At 52.6% G+C, this 23,916-nt stretch overlaps 1 protein-coding gene across 1 annotated transcript in view; it reads left to right on the forward strand.

Moving 5' to 3' along the window:
- The first annotated feature begins 1,555 nt into the window (after window positions 1-1,555).
- The window catches only part of CPAMD8 (C3 and PZP like alpha-2-macroglobulin domain containing 8), a 100,158-nt gene continuing 77,797 nt past the window's right edge, over window positions 1,556-23,916 (forward strand). The window contains exons 1-11 of the mRNA XM_082623069.1: window positions 1,556-1,662; window positions 5,180-5,331; window positions 7,041-7,063; window positions 12,558-12,723; window positions 12,800-12,852; window positions 16,318-16,335; window positions 16,773-16,827; window positions 17,853-17,966; window positions 19,062-19,146; window positions 20,894-21,002; window positions 23,440-23,667. Coding sequence (XP_082479195.1) covers window positions 1,571-1,662; window positions 5,180-5,331; window positions 7,041-7,063; window positions 12,558-12,723; window positions 12,800-12,852; window positions 16,318-16,335; window positions 16,773-16,827; window positions 17,853-17,966; window positions 19,062-19,146; window positions 20,894-21,002; window positions 23,440-23,667 — 1,095 coding nt within the window. The 5' untranslated portion in view covers window positions 1,556-1,570. The remainder of the gene's footprint in view (window positions 1,663-5,179; window positions 5,332-7,040; window positions 7,064-12,557; window positions 12,724-12,799; window positions 12,853-16,317; window positions 16,336-16,772; window positions 16,828-17,852; window positions 17,967-19,061; window positions 19,147-20,893; window positions 21,003-23,439; window positions 23,668-23,916) is intronic.

The raw sequence follows: 23,916 nt of genomic DNA on the forward strand, positions 1-23,916 counted from the left end.
AGGAGCAACAGGAGGCGCTCAGGGGCTGGGCAGATGTGAATTATGAGGATTACGCTAGACCACCCTGCTTGGTGCCAGTGCGGCTGGGACTGGAGGCTGGCAACTCCTCCTGGTCTCTCAGCACTGCTGCTTCTCCCCAGTCCACTCCGGCCCCTGCACAGCCCCCTCCGCCATCTATGACAGCAGATCCTGTCTGTCCTGAAGTCCCCACTGCCCACCCAGGGCTTGGTGCTCACTGGGTGGCCAGGGCTTGGCCAAAAGCCCGTGGAAAGGGCTGGCTGCCTGGAGGACCCACCATGCCCGTAGGGCAGGGAGGGCGCAAGGAAGGTTTCTGGAAGAAGCAGGAGTTAGCCAGGCAAAGGAGGAGGGCAGAGGGGCAGAGTTTGAGCAAAGGCTGGCAGTGGGGATCGGCACAGGGTGGCACAGGGCATCTAGGAACTAGGATGAGGTGGGAGCCATCAGGGCAGCCTCAGGGCAGCCCGGTGTTTGGACTTGGCCTGGATAAATAGAGAGCCGGGAGGATTTGGGGCAGGAGGGCCATGTGGTCAGCTCTAGAGTTTTAGAAGTAAGGCCCTCGTCGCCGCAGGGGTCCTCACTAGAGGGACCACCTGGGACAGTTGGGGGGTAACTAGAGGAGGGACAGGACTTGGACATGACATAAAAAGGAGGTGCCCCCTTCCAGAGGGACCTACAACAGTGAGGCCATCACTGAGTTGGGCACACTGGGAGGGGCAGGAGGGGGCACCCTGCTCTCAGAGAGGGAAAGTGAGGCCCAGAGAGGGAGGGGCCTGGCCTAGGGGATTTGTGGATGGAGGAGGTGGGGAGAGGGAAGAAGCGAGGAGCAGCAGTCAGGCGCGTGGGGGAAGCTGCGGGTCTGGAAGTTTCATCCCTTGGCCAGCCTCCGTTTCCCCAAAGGGCTCAGCTCCTCCTGTGCGTGCACTGCACAGGTCGCCGGGTCCAGGCTGGGGCAGGTGGGGGGTGCCGACAAGGTGTGGGGTGAAGGCGGTGTGGAGACCGAGCGGCCTCCGCGTGGGGCGGGGCGGGGCCGGGCTGGTCCGCCGGGTGGGGGCGGCGGGGAGGCGGTCAGGCAGGGAGCTCGGAAGGGGGCAGTCCAGGGCGGGGCCGGGTTGGGGGGGGGCGAAGAGTGGGATAGGTCGGGTCCGACGAAGGGGAAGGGAATGGGTCAGGTCTGGGGGTGCGTCCAGGCAGAGGGCGGGGCGGGTCCCAGGAGATATTGGGGGAGAGTCTGTTTTGAGGGGGGTGATGAGTCCCGGGAAGGGAGCGGGGGGAGGGGGCGGGACGAGGTCCGGAGAGGGGGCGGGGCGGGAGGCCGGGAGGGGTTGAGCGGGGCGGGTCCGGGGACAAGGCGGGTCCGGGGAGGGGGCTGGTCCCCCGCTGCCCCAGCGTAGCCGGGCGCGGAGTTGGGCGCATGGCGCCGGGCGCACTGCGCGGGGGCTGCGAACAAAGGGCCCCCGGCGGCGCAGCGGGGACGGCCGCGCTCGGACCCCGGACCTGGCCTGACCCCGGCCCGGCCCCCTGCCCGGGCGCGGCAGCCCCGCGGAGCCGGAAAATGTGGGTCGCCCTGCTCCGGCCGCTGCTCCGGCTGCTGGTGCTGCTGCTGTCGCCGCGGGACTGCGTGCGCGCTGAGCAGCCCCAGGCCCCGTGAGTAGCCCCGGGCGACGAAGGAGGCTGGCCGCCTTCTCGGGGTGGGGGTCGCGGGGTCTGGTTCAGAGAGACGCAGCGACCTGTCCAAGGCCACATAGCCTCCGGGCTGGGCGGGACCTAGAATCTTGACCCCCTAGCCGCCACGAGTCGGACTGGGAAGAGGGTAGCCTGAGGCTTCAGAAGTGGCCCCGTGGGGGTACAGGGACTCCTCAGAGCTAAGGCGGCGAGGCCCCCCCCGCCAATCCCACTTCGCTCCCTTGGTGTGACCAGGGCTGTCTTCTTGGGTGGCGATTTCCAGTTGTCCGTGGCTTGAAGGTAAGAGGTGCGTGTCTTGGCTGAGAAATGGAAGGAGAGACCTGCCGTTCCGTTTTCCTTGGGAGGGCGTGGGGTGGGGGGAGGAAGTGTTTATTTTGCTTCCACATTTTTCTTGAAGTTTGCTTACAGAGCTTCTGGTGAGTTGACACAGTGAGGAGGTGAATTAACTAGCTGCTAAGGAGAATTTCCCATGAGTTGGCTTCACAGGGACTATTCGCAGACCTGCCAAGTTTGGGTGAGCCCTGCGGGGTTGTGGTCCGGGAGGGGGCCTGCCTCCAGCTGCTCAAGCTCAGCTGTTTAGTGCAGACCGGCCTTTCTGAGCCTTGTTCAAGCAGCCCTTGTATAGGAGTTCCCAGAAAACAGGTCAACAGTGAGACTAGGTGAGCGGAGGCACCTCCCGTGCTGCTCCTTTGGATTACAGTTTGAAAAGTAAGACACCATGCTGCAATTGGAACCATGGCATTTACCTCCCCTGGGCCTTGTGAACTTGGAACCCAGCAAACTTTTGACCTGATGCTTTCAAAGCTGGCACCCCTCAGGATAGCAGTTTTCAGCCAAGGGGCGATTTTTGTCTCCCTGGGGTCATTCAGCAATGTCCGGGGGCATTTTTGGTTGTCACATCTAGGGGGAGGCCACGCGGCTGGAATCTACTGGGTGGAGGCTAGGGATGCTGCTACACATCCTGCCATGCACAGGACAGTCCCCAGCACGAAGCATGACCCTGCCCTCCATGAGAGACCCCGCCTTATAAGAACCAAGTTCAGAGTCCCTGTGTTGCAGAGTTTTAAACAGTTCTCAGGGGTATTTGCCTCTGACTAAAGTTGCCCTGGGATCTTACCTACTGTTGAGTCAAATGGAACTCCTGTGCTGGGAGACACACAATGACCAACCCAGGGGTCCAGATTAGCCAACCTCTAAGCCAGAGCCATGGCTCACCAGCCCGAAGTATCCCGTTTTAGCAATAGCCCCAGATACCCACTTCTGTGATCCATCTGATTGTAGTGTGAGGAATGCCTGATGCCAGAAAGCCCCATGGATTTGCACACTGTTGTGAGACCAATACCGTCTACACTTTACCAAATACCACCCTTCCCAGGATGGGAGCTTCCAAGACCAAAGGATGAGAAGCCAGTGTCAGCCTAGATGGCAGGGGTGTATCAGGTAGACACTGATTGGCTGGCGAGCACTCCAACAGCTGTAATTCCTGAGTCGCAGGGAAAGTTAATTTGGTTCCATCAGGTTCTCTGGGCCCTTTGAGTGAAGACCCTAACTCAGATCTGGATAAGGGCTTTAGAAGTGCCCAAGGAAAGTGAACGTGTGGATTGTGTATTTCCCCCAGTACTCTTCCACACTCAGCAGGTGCTAGGTGGGGGGCCCTGGGGGTCATCTGGTAGCTGGGCAGAAAGGTTCTGTCCTGAAGGTGGCCGTATTCCCATGCTGCAGTGGGACAGGACACACAGGAACCCAGGGTCATTGCCCGTGCAGGTCGGTGTTGGAGTTAAGATAGTACACATCATGTACGTGGGGTGATTGTGTGCTCCAGACAATACAGTTATGTACCCAGGATCATTATGTGCTCTGTGCACTGCTGAGGCCAGACACTGCACAGGGGACCCCAGGGTCATTGCACCCTCTGGTCAGTGCTAGAGCTGGATGGTGCACATCACACATGAAGCAAAGGTCTCCCCGTGCTTGAGGCAGTACATGTCTGTCCCAGTGTCATTGAATGCTGTGTTTATGACGCTGGAGTGGGACAGAACATATAGGATGCAGGGTCAGTACGCATTGTGGTCAGTGCTGGACCCGGACAGAACATCCATGAAACCCAGGGTCATTGCATGCTCCGGCTGGTGCAGTTACATACGCAGGATCAGTGTATGCTCTGTGCATGGCCAAGGCCTGACACTGCACAGAGGAACCCTGTCATTGCAGGTGCTTGTCGGTGCTGGAGTCAGACAGAACGTCGGACCCCAGGGTTGTTACTGGGTCCAGCCACTGCTGGGCAGTGCTCCTACGAAACTAGGGTCTTTGCACACTCTTATCAGTGCTGGAGTCCTATAGTACATGGCATGTCTCGAAGGTCCTCTTCGTGTATGGTGTGTGGTAAGGGTCTAAATTCATCTTTGTGTGTGGACCTGGGGTTGTCCCAGAGAGGATGTTGAGAAATAAAACAGTGTCTCCTGATCTCAGTGTTTGCCCAGTGTTTTCCCTTTCTCCTATTTCCTTCTGGTGCCTGTAGTTCTGCACCGTTGGAATCGTGCTGCCTTTGCTGCCAGGCTCCTGGCACTTACCACTGCACTGTGAGTGGGTCGCATGGTTATGGATGAGCCTTTCTGATTTTCTACCTAAGCCTTCAAAATAATGGGGAAGCAGGAGCTCGGGTGGGGAGGACCTAGGCCTCCAGGTCCGGTGCCATAAGGGGACCCCAGGGCCCTCTCCTGCCTGGCTGTGTGATCTGGTGCACGTTCCTTCTCCTTCTGCAAGGTCAGCCTTCCTGTCTGGAAAACAGGATAATAACACCTCTCTTCCAGAAATGTCTTCGCAGTCAAGCTGAGTCTTTTGAGAAAGAGAGAGCTATTTTGACTCCATTGTTCACAGTGCTTTTCCTGTTTCAGGCCATTTAGTTTGTTTTCAGGGTCTTATTCTTAAAATTAATGCTGCAGGTAGTTCCTTGCTTCTTTCCACTGGGTTCCAGAGTCTGGCTGCCTGGGTTTGTAGCCTAATCTCTCACTGACTCGGGCACATGAATTGGCTTCTCTGGGGCTTAATTTCTGACTCTGTAAATGGGAGATGTTAGCACGTCTCATGGGTGACTTTGAGGATGAAGTGGGATCCTACCAGTAACTCAGTCTACAGGGGAGAGTATTTTAGTTTGTGGGTGTGGCATGTGCAAAGGTCCTGTGGCAGAAGGAGCTACGAAAAAAGTCCAGAGGCCATAATGCCTAGATCGAAGGGGGTGTGGTTCTGGGTAGATCTAGAGAAGCCAGATTCTTACTTGGGGGGGACTTCAGAGGTGAACAAGCCTCACGGAGCTCACAGGTTGGTAGGGGACACGGACACATAAAGTGACAGTGCCATCGGAGTGTGGTCAAGCATAGGTGGGAGTCCACCTGGGGTGCACCCTGATTCAGCCAGGTGACAGTGAGGCTAGGGATGGGTCAGAACCTTTGGCCTTCACTGCGGTTCTCCTCTTCTGCAGGGGCTATTTGATTGCTGCACCCTCCGTCTTCCGCTCAGGAGTGGAGGAAGTCATCAGTGTGACCATCTTTAACTCCCCAAGGGAAGTCATGGTCCAGGCTCAGCTGGTGGCCCAGGGCGAGGCGGTGGCGCAGAGCCAGGGAGCCATCCTGGGTAGGTCCCTGGGGTGCCTGACCAGGCCTTCCCCTCCCTTTGCAAAGTGGTCTTTAGGGCTCAGGCAGTATCGGCATTGCTTTGCTTCCTTCCCACCCCACCTCCAGAACCCTGGCAGGAGTAGGAGGACAGGTTGCATTCTCCTCACTTTACAGATGGAGAGAGTAAGGCCCAGCAGGGGAAGCCACCTGCCCAGTCTGGGAAATCAGAGTGCCTTGTTCTTCAGCAGCTCAGGTTCAGCGGGTGCAGATCTGGATAGATTTGGGCACCCTTTCACGCCAATTTTGGCTAGAAGGAAGGGGGCCCAGAGGGAATCTTGTGACCTTTTCAGATCCTTTGTTGAGCTTTTAGCACCCCTGTGGTGTTAGACCCGGAGCTGGGCTCACAGCCAGCCTGCCACTGAGTTGAGCTCAGGCCCTCAGCCAGCCTTTCCCTGGCTCTCCTTCGTAAACTGCAGATAACAGCAACGTTGGCCTCTTGGACAAAGTGTGGAGAGCAGGCCCCTGCCTTAGGGCCTGTAGTCCAGCAGGGCAGGTAACTCATTCATCATGCAGGGTGTGGTGCGGCCACAGGAGACACCGAGAGATGATGTCAGGTCTCCCAAGGCCAACAAGGCAGCCTCTGTCCCCTGGGAGAGGGAGACTTGGGTAGGTAGGAGAAGTGCAGGCAGTCCCGACTCCACTGGCCAGTCCTGAAACCCAAATCAGGTTGGCTTCAGCAACAGAGAGTTTATGGGCTCTTATAACTGGAAAAGTCCCCTGGCGTCACTGGCCCAGTCTCCCAGCTTCACTTCTGGATGTGCCTGTGTCTCTCCAAAGCAGGAAGGGACTGGCAGTCACAGGACCTTTGGGGAAAGTCCCGGGATTCCATCTGATTGGCTCATGTTCTCAATCCTGAACCAATCCCCGTGACCAGAGGGAAGGCCTATGCTGATTGGCCCATGTGGGTCATGTGCTCAACTCTGAACCAAGTCCTGTGACCAGGTGGACAGCCCATGCTGATTGGCCCATTTTAGGACATGTGCTCAACCCTGAACCAATCACTGTGTCTAGGAGGAAGGCCTGTGTAGATCTGCACAGAGCCCCAGGGAAGATGGGCAGAACCCACTAAAACTTAAGAATTAGGAGTTGGGTAGGTGGGCTCCTCCAAGAAAATCGGGCTTCTGCTAGCAGGAAATGGGGGAAATGGACACTGGGAGGCAGAAACAGTAGATGCCTAATTAAGTCCTGGAGGCCAAAGAGCCTGGAGAAGTGTCAGATGACAAATGACTCAGTTTGGGTAGAAGAGTGAGGTAGATGGAAGACTACTTAGATCCATTGGAGTGAGGTCCACTGGGGACCTCAGGCTCCTCTTTTTCTCTCCACCTTTCTCCTTGTTCCTCTCCCGTGGAGTTTTCTCTTTGCTCCCGTCACAGCTTACCTTGGGCAGGGGCCAGGGGTGAAGTGAATAAAGTATGCAGGCTGGCCAACCTTCACCTGAATAGCTCGGCTTTGTCCATGCCCTCCGGTCTTCAGTACTCTCCAGCTTGGAGGAAACCTCTCACTTCTGCCGATCCCAGCCCAGGCCAGACCAGCATGACCCAGGGTGTGTGTTTGTCCACAGAAAATCCCTCTGGGTTGAGAAAGCCCCTGTTTGTAAGGCTGCAGCTCAAGGAGGCAGGAAGACACAGCTCCTGATTTAACTGTTTTCATTTTATTTTCATTTTTTAGATAAAGGGACGATCAAACTCAAGGTAAGCTATGAATTTTAAAAATCAGAAACCCTACCTTGGAAATAAAGAATTGAACTGGAATGGAACAAGAGAAGTTGCATGTGTTGTGAAAAAAATCATTAATGGTGATGTAAAAAAAAAAAAGAATAATGAAGGAAAAAACAGTTTACAAAAGGAGAAAGCTCACCCATAATCCCATCCCTCATACTTTTCACTTTTTCATGTTTCCCATAAATCCTTGTCCACATAAAGACATTTTCTTTCATAGTTGCAGTTAAAGGGTATATTGTGGTCTGTCATGCCATTTTCTCTTCACACGTTGCATAAACATACTTCCATGTTTCCAAGTCTCTATAATTGCATCCTATTGTAAATAACATCCCACTGCATCTCTTTTATATACTAATTTACTAACACCTCCCCCTCACACACACATCGCTTGTACATGGTTAGATTTTTTTCTTGTTTTCAGGGTTTTGATAAGGTAATCCAAAAACTGAGAGCATCTTTGTGCGTAAAGCTGTTAACGTTCTGGATGCCTGCCTTAGACCGAACACCCTGAAAGAAGAACTACCAAATTAGGATCCAAGGCTCTTGCTGGGTCCTGTTTTGTCTTGGAAGACACAGCAGTGCACGTGCATGGCACCACCAGCTATACGTTAGAGACCAAATTTCCCGCAGCCTTGTTGGCATTGAATATTATTATTTTAAAATTATTTTACATACCAAACTACAGGTAGGTCATTCTCTGACATGGCTTTTTTTAACTGGAGTCCTTGGATTTCAAGGCAGTCGTAAGCCCTGACATTGTCGGCTTTTTCTGGGTTAGCTAGTCCTTAACGCTTACCAGATGCTCAAAGGAGTCCCTGAAAGGATGGGCTAAGTAGAGAATCATTCCAAATTGTAATGTGTTCTGTCCCAGTGATTAGAACGAAGTCCGGGGCGGTTCCTCTTCCATGGGATGGGATGCATCATTAGTGTCTAATTGCTGTGGGGCAGTGGTCTTCCTGCCCTCTTGTCAATGTTAGAATTCTTTCTCTAGAGTTCTCTCCCGGGGCTGAGGTTTGCAGGGTCTGGAGACAGTTCTGGTTGTCACAGCTTGGGGGGCAGGGATGGAGGTTGCTACTGGCTTCTAGTGGGTAGAGACCAAGGATGCTGCTCAAATCCTGTAATACACAGGACAGCCCCTCCGCTGAGAGTGAGCCAGCCCCAGATGTCAACATTTGGAAAACCCTGGATAAATAGGCTAGAGCCACCCTTGCCAGCTTCCTGTGAGCAGATCTGCTTTCTTGTGAATCAGAATGCAGGGCTGCCCTATCCACTGACAGAAGAACTACTTAGGAAAAAAGAAAGCCTCGTATATTTTATTTAGAGAAGTACTTTTAATAAAGCATATTACTTACCAGAAAGAAAAAAAAAGAAAGAAAGAAACCAGGGCTGCCCCAGTGGGGTTAAGATTATGCTCTGTCCCTAGTCCCTGCACATAAGAAGGCACTCTTCACAGGCTAGATGCTGTGGATTACCAGTAAAGGGCCATATAACTGTGGGAGAAGGGCCGGGGATCCCTGGACTGGAGACTTTCAAAAGGGTCTTGGGATCCTTAGCATTTAGAAGAGCTCTGGATGAGCCTTTCTCAACTTGGGGGGGTGGGGAAGGATGCTCCCCTCCCCCGCCGGGGGACAATGGCAGTGTCTGGAGATATTTCTGGTTATGGTAGCTGGGGGTGAGGGTGCTACTGCCATCTAGTGGGTGGAGGCCAGGTATGCTGCTCAACACCCTACAGTGACAGGACGCCCCCTTCCCCGTCACTGCAGAGGATGATTCAGCCCTAAACGTCAGTAGTGCCGAGGTTGAGTTGAGAAACTCTGGTCTGTGGAACCATGGTGTGGGCCTCAGACAAGAGAGAAGCCGCTCTTGTGGGTGTAGGACCCCCCTGCCCACTACCCCACCCACTCCCCAGCCGTGCCTGCCTTGGGGACCTGAGTGCTTCCGGGTACAGGGTTTGGAAACCCGTGTTGTGGGGACCTAGTGTTGTCACTGACTGCCACTTGCAGGCTCTGCCCAGTCTGTGCCTCGTCCTTCTCATCTGTGCAGCAGCGAGGATGCCGGGAAGAGGCCCTTGATGGAACTTTCAAGAAAGCATACCTAAAACCTCATGATATTTGTTTTATTCCGATTTTTCAGACTTAACCTGTGCATCTGTGTAACAAATGTCTTAAGCATCTATTCAGTTTCAAGCAGGAAGTTGGCCACATTCCCTGCTCTCAGCCACCAGCCTTATTGGTGATGGGCAAAGGGGTGGGTCAGATAGTAAACCCCCAATTACATAAACATGATCACCTCAGAGAGTAGCAGGTGTCCTATTTTAGGACACTAAATGTTAATCAAATTCTAACATTTTATTTTATTTATTTTTTTGCGGTACGCGGGCCTCTCACCGTTGTGGTCTCTCCCGTTGCGGAGCACAGGCTCCGGACATGCAGGCTCAGCAGCCATGGCTCACGGGCCCAGCCGCTCCGCGGCATGTGGGATCTTCCCGGACCGGGGCACGAACCCGTGTCCCCTGCATTGGCAGGCGGGCTCTCAACCACTGCGCCACCAGGGAAGCCCCTAACATTTTATTTTATTTTATTTATTTATTTTTTTTTTTGTGGTACGCGGGCCTCTCACTGTTGTGGCTTCTCCCGTTGTGGAGAACAGGCTCCGGACGCGCAGGCTCAGCGGCCATGGCTCACGGGCCCAGCCGCTCCGTGGCATGTGGGATCTTCCTGGACCGGGGCACGAACCCGTGTCCCCTGCATCGGCAGGCGGACTCTCAACCACTGCGCCACCAGGGAAGCCCCTAACATTTTATTTTAAAATGTGTCAGAGAAAGAGAATGCTGAGGAGTGGGGGGCAGAGTCACATCTTATATGGCAGCAGGGCCCCTCTGAGCTGAAACCAGGAGGAACCGACATGCAGGAATTTGGGAGCAGGGCATTCCAGGCAGAGGGAACCACCAGTGCAAAAGCACTGGGGCAGGAAGGAGGCCAAAAGAGGCAGCCAGTGGCCTGGAGTGGAGCCAGCCAGGAGCTCCCATGAATAGTGGGAGGGAGATTTCCACTGTGGAATCAGCCTTCACCTGAATCCCTCTGCTTTGGATGGTTTCCATTTAGGAGAGGAATCGTGATACCTGTTGCCACCAACCATGGGTGTCTATTGTGAGCCATGCCTTTATAGTCCGGATCACCCATCTGCACAACAATGTGTTGGAAACTCAGGGTCTAGTGAGTCTGGTGGCTTCTCTCTCGGGTATGTTTGGTGGATGCCTACAGAGTCTGGTAATCTGGGACCCACACCCAGAGCCCCAGGGGCCTCCCTTGCCTGGAGGGGCGGGGAGCTGGGCGTTCATCAGGGCGGTGGATCGGCCTGCCGTAGGATTGGCCCCTCCACACAGCCTTCCCCAGAGGACAGCCAGCCTCTTTCTTTAGCTGGGCCCCAAGCCCCCCACCTTTGTACTCAGCTGCCAGCTACGCCAACTTTGCCTGGCCATCTCCCTTGCTTGGATCTCGGCCCCCGAGTCCTTGGCTGTCACTGATGCTAAAGGAGCAAATGTGGATCACTGAGGTCAGGGGTGGGGATGGGGATCACCTCAGTCCAGAACCTTCCGGCAAGACCTCTGAGGGCTGGCAGGTGCAGGACCAGGTAGGAACACCACTTTGAGCTGAGACTTGATTGGAAACGGCAGCTCTGCAGCTTTCAAGACCTGGGGCGGGTCACTTCATGTCCCCAAAGGTCACATCTGATCCTTTCTGTTCTCAGGGCAGCTTCTTGGTCCCAGCAGCCACGACCCCCCGCTGGCACACAGCCCCCCCCCCACCCGCCAGCTCCTTCCTACCTGTCCATGCCTGCTCCCCTGGGTGGCCTGGGGTTTTTTCCTCCTTGCATGGAGGTCTTTGGCTGATGCTGAGTGGTTTCCAGAAACAAAGGCAGGTAGGGATTTGGGAGTCAAAGTAAGGGGATTATCCTCAAGTTCATCCTAAAGGTTCTCAAGGTTAACTGCAGCTAGGAGGGACCCCAGAGTCCTGAGACGCCCCATCCTGAGGGTGGCAGGTGGGCAGGGAGGCAGGCAGGGTCCCTCTGATGCTGTTCAGAGCAGACAAGAGAGGCAGCCAGAGACAGGTGCTGGAAGGATGGAGAAGGTCCTGGCATGCCCCAACCTCATCCATAAAATGGGCACACTGGTGTGAGGACTGGTCAGATAATTCACCAGGATACTTAGCATGGTTGCTTGCTGTGATGGTGATGAGGACTTTTTCACCCCTTGAGCAACCACACAGGTGGATGCTGACAAACAACTGGGAGAAGAACACCCCCGCATTTGGATGGTCTTAGGAACAGGTGGTGCTGGAGCTCCCAGTGTGAACTGATGACCACGTAATGTCCACCCGCCAGGCACCCAGGGATGGCCACGAGCATCGCATTCATGACACATGGTCACATCCAGAGTCGTGACTTTTGTTTGCTTTAGTCACAAAAGGAGTTTCTATAGGTTATGACTCACATGCATGGGTGTTTTGCTCGTCACTTAAAAAAGAAAAAATGAGGGAATTATATAGGGTAGTTTCCATTCCCTAAATGTTGGAAATTTTGTCCTAGAAGAATTTGAACTCCAGGGTGAATCATTAAGACTGCAGTGGGTATTTTTTATTTATCCATCTAGGTGGCCAAAAAAACCCCACTTTTTTTTTTTTAACCACTTAACACCATTTTAAAGTGGACAGTTCAGTGACATTTAGAACATTCACACTGTTGTGCAACCACCACCCCATCTAGTTCCAGAACATTTTCATTACCCCAGAAGGGAGCCCCATCCCCATGAGCTGTCACTCCCCATTCCCCATCTCCCTCCAGCTCCTGGTACCCACTAATCTGCTTTCTGTCTCTACGGATTTGCCTATTGTGGACATTTCATATAAATGGGATTGTATAATGTGTGTGCAGTGTTTACAGTGCGACAAAGCACAGAGGCACATACATTATATACATATATGAAATATGAAAATATACATACATATGCATACATGTATTCATATGTATATATGTATATGAAGGGACTAGGGTCTCCATGCCTCCCAGCTTACCAGCTATGACTGCATTTGGGTAAGATGGGAGATAATTCTTGTAGCTCTACAGGGATGAGAATATCTTTGCAAGCTTGCAGCGTCAGGAGAGGAGAAGGCTCTGTCTTGTCAAGCTACACCAGTGTTTCTCATTCTCAGCGCTGCTGACAGCCGTCCTGTGTATCACAGGGTCTTGAACAGCATCCCTGGCCTCCACCCACCAGATACCCAGTAGCGCCTGCTCCCCGAAGCTGTGACACCCAGAAAAATCTCCAGAAACTGCTGAGTGTCCCCTGGGTGCACAGTTGCCCCTGGGTGTGCTCCCCTTCCCTAGACCTCCATGCTGCTTTCACAATACCTGGGTACCTTCCAGGGTGACACCCCCTGCCCAAAGCTCTGTGCTGTGCCTGCAGGTGCCCACAGGCCTCTGGGGCCAGGCCCTCCTGAAGGTGTGGGGCCATGGTTGGTGGGCAGAGGAGGGCCCCTTCTTCCACAACCAGACTTCAGTGACTGTGGACAGCCGGGGAGCCTCCGTGTTCATCCAGACCGACAAGCCGGTGTACAGGCCCCAGCACCGAGGTGGGTGGCCGGTGTGCGCCGGGGGGAGGGCCAGCCATGGCCTGGAGCTGCCACACGCCTATCTCCTTTCCTCCAGTGCTCATCAGCATCTTCACTGTCACTCCGGACCTGAGGCCCGTCAGCGAGAAGGTGAGATTGGCTTCTAAAACCGTGGGCCCGGAACATACCCACCTGGGTTCGGCCTGGCCAGGGCCACCATCCACAACTGGCCTTTCCCCCTGCCTCTTCCAATTTCTACCTCCATTCTCGGTTTCTTCCTGGGGCTCCACGTCCCTTGGGGGACCCAGGGGAAGTTCTATGTGACAAGAGCGCTTGTGGGCATGCTTCCTCCGCAAGGGGCACCAGTGGTCCCCGCAGTGGCCAGTACCCCTTTGTGCGGGGTTGGGGCCGTGGTCCATTATTTAAAATCTTAATAGCCCTACTTTTATTTAACGTTTATTAGAAAGAAAATATAATTACCACTTAAAACCCACCGTTTCTCCTTCAAAATACATACACTCACATAAAAAGGCATTGATTTTCTCTTAATTTTTATTTGGAAATAACTTCAAATGTACAGAAAAGTTGGAAGAAAGTCACAGAGAACTTCCCATAGGCCCTTCATGGAGCCCAGGGATGGGCAGACTTCCTGTAAAGGGCCAGGTAGTAGGTATGTTTGGGTCTGCCAGTCAGAGGGATTCTGTCACAACTTGAATGGACTCAGCTACAGACAACACGTGAATGAATGAGTGTGCCTGGGTGCCAATAAAGCTCATTTACACAAACAGGCAGAGGGCCGGATTTAGCACAAGGGTCATAGTTGGCCAAGCTCTGATCAGGAACAGAGGTTCTCAAACTGGAGTGTGCAGCAGAACCACCTGGAGGGCTTGTTCACATACAAGTTATTGGGCCCTCCCCAGAATTTTTGATTCAGGAGCTTCCTTGATGGGCCCCAAGGATCTGTATTTCTAACAAGTTCCTGGTTTCTGCTGCTGCTCTGGGGAACCCACTTTGAGAACCACGTATCTAGGTTCACCAATTACCAAACATTTTATTATATTTATGTGCTTTCTCTCTCAGTGTGTGTATATATACATATATGTACACATACCTGCATTGTATGTATATATGTATATGTACATATATAGTTTTAAAATTATTTTAGTGATAAATCATTTGAGAATAATTTGCAGACATCACATCTCTTTGTCCCCGAACACTTCCTGTATCCTTTAAGAACAGAACATTCTTTCATACAACTAGAGTACAATCATTACATTTAGGAATTTTGACATTGGTACAATAATATTATCTAATACAGAGTCCATATTGTTCCAGTAATGTCCTTTATAGCATGTTTATTTGCTGGTCCAGGACCTAGTCTCTGACGACGTGTCGAATTTAGTCGTCATGTCTCTCGCATCCTTTACTCTGAATCAGCTCCTCAGCCTTTGCCTGTGTTTCATGACATTGACATTTTTGGAGACTCCAGGCGGTTGTTTTGAATGGTGCTCCCCAGCGGGCTGGTCTTCTGGCTTGTTCTCTGCGATCAGGTTCAAGTTGTGTGTCATGGGGGAGGATCCACGGCAGCCGTGCTGGTCCTCCCCAGTGTGTTGTATCCCGAGGTACCTGACGGTAGTTCAGATAGAGTCTGCCTGGTTTCTCCCCGCAAAAGTCACTGTTTCCCCTTTGTAATCAGTAAGTAATCTGTGGGGGACACTTGAGACTGTGTGGACACCCTGTTACCAGTCACCATGATCACCCGCTAGTTCTAGCCTCCACAGATGAGTTCAGAATTACATGAATCAAAACTTGCTACGATGCTTGCAAAGTGGTGATTTTTCCAACTCTGTTGCTTCTGTATTTATTAGTTGGCATTCTGCTGCAAAGAGGCGCTTTCAGAAGGAAAGAGATTGTAAAGGAAGAGATTTAAGTAAACTGTACATATCTAGAGCAAAGATGGGAACGCAGTCTGGGGTGACTTCAGTTGAGGGGTCCCTGAGGGGTCACGTGTATGGTGCTTACGGCGTGCCAGGCGCCGTTCTAACACTTGGGGCACATGATTGAGCAGAGCAGACCCAGACCCCACCCCAGGAGGCTCATTCTGGAAAATAATCCTGCAAAGTTCCCCAGTGGGCCCCAGCCTAGAAGCACAGTTCCACTGGGTACATGCAGCGTTTTCTTAACTTTCACCAGCCTGAGTTTCCACATTACTTTTTTTTTTTTTTTGCGGTACGCGGGCCTCTCACTGTTGTGGCCTCTCCCGTTGCGGAGCACAGGCTCTGGACGCACAGGCTCTGGACGCGCATGCTCAGCGGCCATGGCTCACGGGCCCAGCCACTCCGCGGCATGTGGGATCTTCCCGGATGGGGGCACGAACCCGTGTCCCCTGCATCTGCAGGCGGACCCTCAACCACTGCACCACCAGGGAAGCCCTCCACATTACGTTTTTCATTGGATCTTTGAATGCACTTGCCCACGTTTTTGACGCAGCCTTGCAAACTCACCTCAGTGCCTGAGGTCCTTCTGCCAAAGGAAGGCTTCGTACCCAACTGCCCCCTCCTGGTGGACATTTGCTTGTTTCCAGGTTTTGGTCATTGTCAGAAATGCTGCCATGATTTTTTTTATGCTCAAACCTTCTTTTCCACTGGTGTGTCCTTCCTTAGGCTCAGCTGGACCCCAGGAGTGGGATACTGAGGTCCACGGCCAGGGAGGTGTTGAAGGTCCCAAACGTGTATGTTTCTGAGCGGATGGTGCTGAGTCCCTGTGCCCAGTTGTTTTAGGGGGTCGTCTGCCCACAGCCTTCCCCGGAGAGGGGGCAAGTTGTGCAAGCAGTTGACCTTCACTGGAGTCAGTGTTGACTGTTCAGTTTGACATTGATGGAGCTAGAAGCCGGGCTCCAGGCAGGTGCTGGGGGTTCAGGGATGAAAGTATGCATTCCAGACCTTCAAGGAACCTGGAATGATCCCTTGAAAAAACAACCCAGCTGCAACATGGGAGGGCTGCCTGGAGGAGCTGTCCCTGGTTGGGGCGTGTGGGAGTCTGGAGAGGAGGGCAGGGCTGTGATGGGGAGCCAGGAACACAGAGGTCCTGGATGGGGCTCGGCCACCCTCATTGCCGGTGGCCACTGTATGAGTTTGTTCAGCGACTTAAAGGACAGAAATGTATTCTTTCCAAGTTCTGGAGGCCAGAAGTCTAAGATCAAGGTGGGGGCAGAATTGGTTCCTTCCAGGGACCATGAAGGAGGGATTTGTTCCAGGTCTCCCTCCTTGGCTTGTAGCTGGCCATCTTCTCTCTGTGTCTTCATATTGTCTTCCCTCTATGCGCATCTGTGTCCAAATTTCCCCTTCTTATGACACCAGTCCTATTGGACTGGGACCTATGCTAGGGACCTTATTTTAACTAATCACCACTATCAAGACCCGTCTCCAAATACAGTCACATTCTGAGACACTGAGCGTGAGGACATCAACATGTGAATTTTGGGAGGAGGGGGACACCATTCAACCCATTACAGAACCTGTGCCTGTCCCGAGGGATGAACACTTAGCATGCACGGAGGGCTCGGGTCTTATGGGAGGGTTTGCTCACTGCCTCTGTCTGTCTCTGTTGCAGCTGGAAGCTTATGTCCTGGTGAGTGGCCTGCCCCTCCACAGCTGGCTCAGAGACAGTTAGCCCGCTCTCTGCAAGACCTGGTCTGTCTTTGCCTAACACCCACCCTCTGGGTTGATCCCTGCCTGCCTCGGCACCCCATAGACTGGGACCCGGTCCATCCCGATCCCTGGGTCCACCCTGGAATAAGCTGAGCGTGTGTCTGTCCATCTCTTTGTAGATTTGCATGCAGCTCCCTAAATGAGGAGGCAGGCCGGCCCTTTCCGCCACCTTGTCCTCAGACAAGTCCCTTCTATGCCCCGAGCTTCTGTTGGCTTCATGTAAATAGCTAATCTTGGGGCCTCACTTGTCCTGCCCCCCTCACTTGTCCTGCCCTAGAGAGCAGGCTTGGAAGGTCCGTATGCACATTGGGCACACACAGGCTGCCTTGAGTTTACTGTGCATCCGTCCCCCTGCAGGACCCCCGGGGCTCACGGATGATGGAGTGGAGACACTTGCAGCCCTTATGCTGCGGTAAGTCTCTCTTCTCATCCTCTCTCCTAATTCCTTCTGTGGTTTGGGGGCTGCACCTTTGGGTGGCAGATGTGATACACCTTCCAGGAAAATAGAATGTGCTCTGTCTGGGCACCTGCTGCTCCTCCCCCGCAGCGTTTGGACCCTCCGCCCACATTTCTCTGTGCCTGGGATCCCAGCTGGGGATCCTCCTATAACTTGAGATCTTTCTGGAATATCAGGGCCTTGTTTGTTGGCACCCCCCCACCTTCCTCCTGCTGCAGACCTTCCTTGTCCTCATCCCCAACCCAACACGAGACAGTTCTTTTCCAGCTAGGAGTCAGAAGACTTTGCTTCGACTGAGGAGCTGGCATTTTTTTCTTTCTCTATGACAATAAGGGCCATGTAATTGACATCTCCCTTTGTGCTTTGGCCCTAAGGGAAGTGGAGTCCTGGGAGAGGGGAGCTGTAGGTGGGATTTGGGGAGACTGAGGACAGCTGTACACCCTTGACCTGGGAAATGCACAGACATGACAGACCCCTGAGTCCTGCTCGGGGGCTCCTGGCCCCCGCATGCCTCTGTGAACCAGACACAGAGAATGGGGTCTCTAGCCGACGTGTGGGCCATGGTGGTTTGTGCAGGTCTCCTGGCCTGGCCTTGACCCCTCTCCATGTCCATTTCCCTCTTCCTGATTCTGAGATGCCTAGAGAGGGCTGCCAAGTAGGGACAGGGCTTGTGTGATTCTCTGTCACCAAGGGAACGACTCGGGTGGGGAGCAGAGCTGCCTGCCCCTGGCCTTGGCCTCAGGGGTCCCCCAGGAGCCCAAGGTGCACTATCTCGCTGCTTCCCCTTCAGACTGCAGAGGTGCTTGTTCTGCTCAAATCCCCGCCAGCCTCGGGTGGCTTCTGGCTTCCCCGAGGGACTGCTCGGCCAGGGGGAGGTGCAGGGTCCCCGGGGCGCCTCTGCCCTGACCTCACCTCCAGATGCCAGGCCCTCTGCCCGCTCACTTGCCCCAGGATGAGGGGGGGCGTCTCTCTTCACACAGGCATCACCAACATGACCTTCCCCTTGTCTGACCAGCCGGTACTGGGAGAATGGTTCGTTTTTGTCGAAATGCAAGGCCACGTGTACAACAAGTCCTTTGAAGTTCAGAAGTATGGTAAGTCAGAGAATCTTAGGGCCCTAGGATTTCAGGTCTCGGAGAAACCACAGCCCTAGTGACAACACACATGACAAGGGGGAAGATGGCAGGAGCCTCATTCACTGAGGGCTCAGTAGGGCCAGGCACGATGTGGTCCTTTGTCATGTCCTTTAAAAAAAAATTGTAAAATATATGACTTCATATGAGTAGAATCGTAAGGTATTTGTCTTTTTGTGAGTAGCTTATTTCACGGAGCGTAATGTCCTCAAGGTTCATCCATGTTGCAGCAGGTGTCCGAATGTCCTTCCTTTTTAAGGTTGTCACTTCCTTTTGTTCTTTCATCCTTGTCCTGAACCTATGAGGTATCTCCATTTTACAGATGGGGAAACTGAGACTGAGAGAGCTGTTCAGGAAACTGCTTAGGTAATAAGAGCTGGGGAATGAACCTGGGCCAGAGCCACATACTCTGCTTCTGTGCTAAAATTCTCCCTGATGGGGTCAAGGATTTCTCTTCCTTTCACGAGGCAGGTCTTGGAAGGAAAATCCTTAGAGGTCAGGGTTATGGGTTGCAAGCAACAGAAGCCTGGTGCAGACCCAGTAAGCAAAAGGAAAGGGTTATAGGCTCGTGTAACAAGCTCTCAGGACCAGAGTCTTCATGTTTCCTCCATTCTGCTCCTTGGTGTCCATCTTTCCGTGAGCTGTGCAGGAGGACGAGATGGCTGGATGTGCCCAGGGCAGCAAAGAGTGACCTTTTCCAGCTGCAAGCACCCTCAGGATGCCCCTGACGGGTCCAGAAGCCTGGCTACTTGTACACCCCTGGGATGGGCTGGAATTGGCTGCACTCAGTTCAGGTGGCCTAAAACTGATGATACATGGTCCCCTGAGAAAAACGAAGTGCTGGTCCCCCAAAGATAGGAAATAGATGTGGCCCGCAAAATCCCCAGAGAGCTGCCTGTGCTCAACAACGGGTGATGTGGATTTCTATGGTGTCAGCAGCATAGAAACCCCAGAGTTGGCTTTGTGTTCCTCCCTCCCACATCTCCAGTACCCTTCTGGGGCCACCCCAGAGGTGGAAGCCACCCTGCCTCCCTCCTCTCTGCTCTCTCCCTTCAGTGTTGCCGAAGTTTGAGCTCCTTATTGACCCGCCCCGATATATCCAGGACCTGGACACTTGTGAGACTGGTACTGTGCGGGCCAGGTGAGAAAGAGGCGGCCACTGTTGGTGAGCCCTTCCCACTGTGGGCACGCCCCTCCCCTAGCACCCACCCCTTCCCAGGCAATGCTCCTTCCCTAGGACACGCCCCTCCTCCAGGGCACACCCATTCTCCTTAGGACTTGCTCCTCCCCTAGTACTTGCCCCTCCCCAGGGAAGCCCCTGCCCCTAGGAAATGGCCCTCCCCTAGGGCATGCCCTTCCCCAGGGCACACCCCCCAGGCCATGCCCCTTACCCTGCGGGCAGCATCCACAGCCAGTGGGCTGACCTACAGCCAGTGGGCTGACCCGCCTAATGACCAGGCTGTTGACGGAGCCCGATGTGAGGGTCGACCAGAGGGAGTCAAGAGGCTCTGTCCCTTTCTGGGGCCCCTGGGAGAGCCCTACATGGTCCGTGTCCCCGCCCCATCTCTGCCACCTGCCGGGGGTTGTGGCTGAGACTTCTCCCTTGTGTGTCACCCCTGGCTGTGTGTGTTTTAAAATCCAGAGACGTGGTGGATACACACATTTTTTTTTAACATCTTTATTGGAGTATAATAGCTTTACATTGTTGTGTTAGTTTCTGCTGTATAACAAAGTGAATCAGCTATGCGTGTACATATATCCCCTCCCTCTTGCGTCTCCCTCCCACCCTCCCTATCCCACCCCTCTAGGTGGTCACAAAGCATGGAGCTGATCTCCCTGTGCTATGTGGCTGCTTCCCACTAGCTATCTATTTTACATTTGGTAGTGTATATATGTCCGTGCCACTCTCTCACTTCGTCCCAGCTTAGCCTTCCCCCTCCCCGTGCACGTCCTCAGGTCCATTCTCTACGTCTTCGTCTTTATTCCTGTCCTGCCCCTAGGGTCATCAGAACCTTTTTTTTTTTTTTTAGATTCCATATATATGTGTTAGCATACGGTATTTGTTTTTCTCTTTCTGACTTACTTCACTCTGTATGACAGACTCTAGGTCCATCCACCTCACTACAAATAATTCAATTTCGTGTCTTTTTACGGCTGAGTAATATTCCATTGTATATATGTGCCACATCTTCTTTATCCATTCATCTGTTGATGGACACTTAGGTTGTTTCCATGTCCTGGCAACTGTAAATAGTGCTGCTGGATACACACATTTTATAGTCTAGAAAATACTATCAAAATTCTGGGTGTTATTTTTTAAATTTTACTCCCATTTTGCCCCTGTGTCCCAGTAAGCAGGTGTCTCCACTGCATCAGGCATGATATACATATATTTAAGTATTTTACTAACATCCATGAGAGGATGGTTTTATTCTCATTCTCCCGGTGAGGAAACCAAAGCTCAGAGAGGTCAGATCTCTGGTTCAAAGTTGAACTCCCTGGGCACTTAAGCCCAGCCAGGCTTTCCTGTTGTCCACGGTTGCTCGATCCTCTGGGCTGCCTTGCTCCAATGTGTGGCCAACCTCAGTGGTTGTCTCATATACCCTGCTGCTTTGGTCCAGAGTTCCTCTCTGGCCCTTGGTCTCTTTTTCTGTCCAACATGAGGCTTGGTGAAGAGGATCACAGGGCCCTGACATGATCCGTCCTTACTCAGGGCTACAGGGAGGGCTGTAAGGATAGAATATAGGATGGGAAGCATCCCTGGATTAGCCACTGTACCACTGATCACATCTTGTGGGGCCTGGCCTTCCTGAAACTGACCCCTCCCCCGCTGTCCCCTGGGCATCTCCTGCTTGTGAAACTTACTACCCTTTGTCCTTTCGTTCCAGGTATACCTTTGGGAAACCTGTCTCGGGGACTTTAACCATCAACATGACTGTAAATGGTGTGGGGTACTACAGCCAGGAGGTGGGGCGCCCCATCCTTAGGACCACCAAGGTGAGGAGCAGGGACCCCGACCCACTCGGTGGGTCCCTTCCCACCAGCTTCAGTTCTGTGATCGTCCATTTTATTTTGCTTTCCAAAATAGTTTAGATGGTGGGGATATTCTGATGATAAAATTCCTGCAGGCTGAACATAGAGGCTAGAACATATAAAAAAGAAGTAATAAAGTCGACTTGTCCTCTGATAGGCAGACACAGCCACTATTGGTATTTTGATGTGTTTCCTTTTAGGATGTTGTGTGTAAAGTTAAAAAAAAAGTTTTCTTGAGACATAATTCACATATCATATAATTCAAATCCCCATATAGAATGTACAAGTCGGTGGCTTTTAGTATATTACAGAGTTGTACAACCACCACCATACAGTTTTAGAATATTTCTGCTAACCGTCCCCCCACCCCCACCAATCTCTCACATCCTTTTGCAGTTAAGCCCTGTTTGCATCTCCAGCCCCTGGCAACCACTTACTTACATGCTTTGTCTCTGTGGATTTCTGGACATTTCATATAAATGGAATCATGCATCACGTGACCTTTTGTGTCTGGTTTCTTTCACTCAGCCTGATGTTTTCAAGGTTCATCCACATTGTATTGTGTGTAGGTACTTCATCCTTTTTTATGGCTGAGTAATATTCTGCGGCATGGTTGGACCACATTTTGTTTATCTATTCATTAGTTGATGGACATTTGAGTTGTTTCTACTTTTCGGCTATTATGGATGATGCTATGAACATTCATCTACAAGTTTTTGTGTGGCCAGATGTTTTCATTTCTCTTGGATTTGGAATCCCTGGGTTGTATGGTGTGCAATTAAATGAAGACTGCCCAAACAAGAACAAGCAAAGGCTATTTATTCGAAGCTTTCAGCAAGGGAGTCAGCCACCATCACCTGTGTCTGGCAGAGACTCAAAAGCAGGTGGAGAAGTGGGAAGGCTTTATAGTGAAAGAACGGGAAGGCTTCCAGTGTGCCATGATGGGAAGCTATTGGTGTGCAGAAGTCATGGGCGGGTAACTAGAAGCAGGCATCCAAAGTGATTGATGAGGGGTGCATATTTGGCTTTTTCCAATTGGTCCTAAGATGGAAGTGGGAACCAAAATCAGAAAAAATGTCAGTTCTTAATCTGGTCCTGGCCATTTGGGGCTTGTTGTTACGGGGGTTATTGTTTGGTTGCTATTGAGATAGGGGTCTGACTGCTTACAAGTCTGACTTATAGATACAGTTGGCCCTCCCATGTCTGAGGATTCTGCATCCCAGGATCCCAGATTGAAACTCTTTGAAGTTGGTTGAATCCGCAAATGCGGAACCGCGAATACGGACAGCCAACTGTAATGGGTTGGCTTTCTTGCTGGTGCCTGCAGAGTGTGGGTCTGAGTTCTCTTTTTTTCTGTATTATCTGGCCCTGGTCCATTTGTATATTCAGTCTCTCAGTGGTGTCTCTATGTTTAGTTGTTTGAAGAACTCCCAGACTGTTTTCCAAAGTGGCTGCATGATTTCACGTTCCCATGCGTGTAAAGTTTTATAACCTGGTTTTTGTTTTTCTTTTTCAACTTAACATTAAGTTGTGAGTGTGCTACTATGTAACATACAAACACATCTTGGAGATTCTGTGCCCCTGTAGGCATTAAACCCTGTCAGCGCCACCTCCTTCCCATTTCCACCCGAAGCTACTTCTTCATCCCTTTGCCGCCTGGGATGTGTCCCCCCTCTCTGTTCCTGAGGCTTCTCTTCTGTGGAGTAGACACCCTGGCCCCTCACCTCTTTCATGCCTGGTGTTGGTGCCCTTGGTGTCCTAGCCATTGTCCCTGGAGGCTGCCCCTGGTGGCCCTTGCCTTAATTTTCTCCTTTACTGAGTAATTCACTCCACAGCTGTTTGTGGATGTGGATTATTTGCCAGCCTCTGCCCCCAGGTCCTGAGATAGGGGTTGATTGAGGGGATTCTGTACCCCAGGCGTGGGAGGTGAGCCAGTGCTCCAGAGTGTGGCTGACCAGGTTCAAGTCCCTGCCTGCAGTCTGGCCCGAGGGGTTGTCTCACCTTCTGCCCAAGGAGCTGACTCCCTTCCTCCTGGGACATAACGCATGTCCAGCCAGGGATTCAGTCCCCACGCAGCTACTCACGGCATAGGTTGGGTGGGTCACCGAGTGTCCCCCTGGCCCTCCAAGCCACCAGAGCCACCTACTTTTTTTTTAATATTTATTTATTTGGCTGCACCTGGTCTTAGTTGCGGCACGCGGGATCTTCGTTGCGGCATGTGGGATCTGGTTCTCTGACCAGGGGTCGAACCTGGGCCCCCCAGATTGGGAGCATGCAGTCTTAGCCGTTGGACTGCCAGGGAAGTCCCCAGAGTCACCTACTTGAGCTCTGTGCTTGTGAGTCGTCTCTCAAAGCCACTCCAGCTCCCTGCGAGCACGACCTGTGTGTTTCCCGCCTCCAGATCCATGGCTCCCAGGACTTCAACATCTGCGTGAAGGACATGATCCTGGCTGATGTCCCTGAGCACTTCCGGGGCACCGTCAGCATCTGGGCCATGGTGACCAGCACGGACGGTAGCCAACAGGTGGCTTTTGATGACTCCACCCCCGTCCAGAAACAGCTGGTGGATGTCCGGTACTCCAAGGACACCAGGAAGCAGTTTAAGCCGGGTCTATCCTATGTGGGGAAGGTAAGCCCTGGGCATGGTGCCCAGCAGGGGCTGTCAAGGTCACAGGCTCTGTGCTGCCTCCCAGCCCAGCTCCTGCCCAAGGACCACTGTGTAACCACTGCAGTGCATGCCGTGGGCCCCACAGCCATGACTTGGCTGAATACTACACCGTTTGATTATGCCAGCAGAACTTTTGCCCTCTTGGGATCAAGGGACTGCTTTGCTGAGTGTGATGAGAGCTGGTACCCAGGGCAGGGGACACTGGACATT

The sequence above is a fragment of the Mesoplodon mirus genome (genome assembly GCF_964341445.2).
Source record: "Mesoplodon mirus genome assembly, chromosome: 5".
Lineage (NCBI taxonomy): Eukaryota > Metazoa > Chordata > Mammalia > Artiodactyla > Ziphiidae > Mesoplodon > Mesoplodon mirus.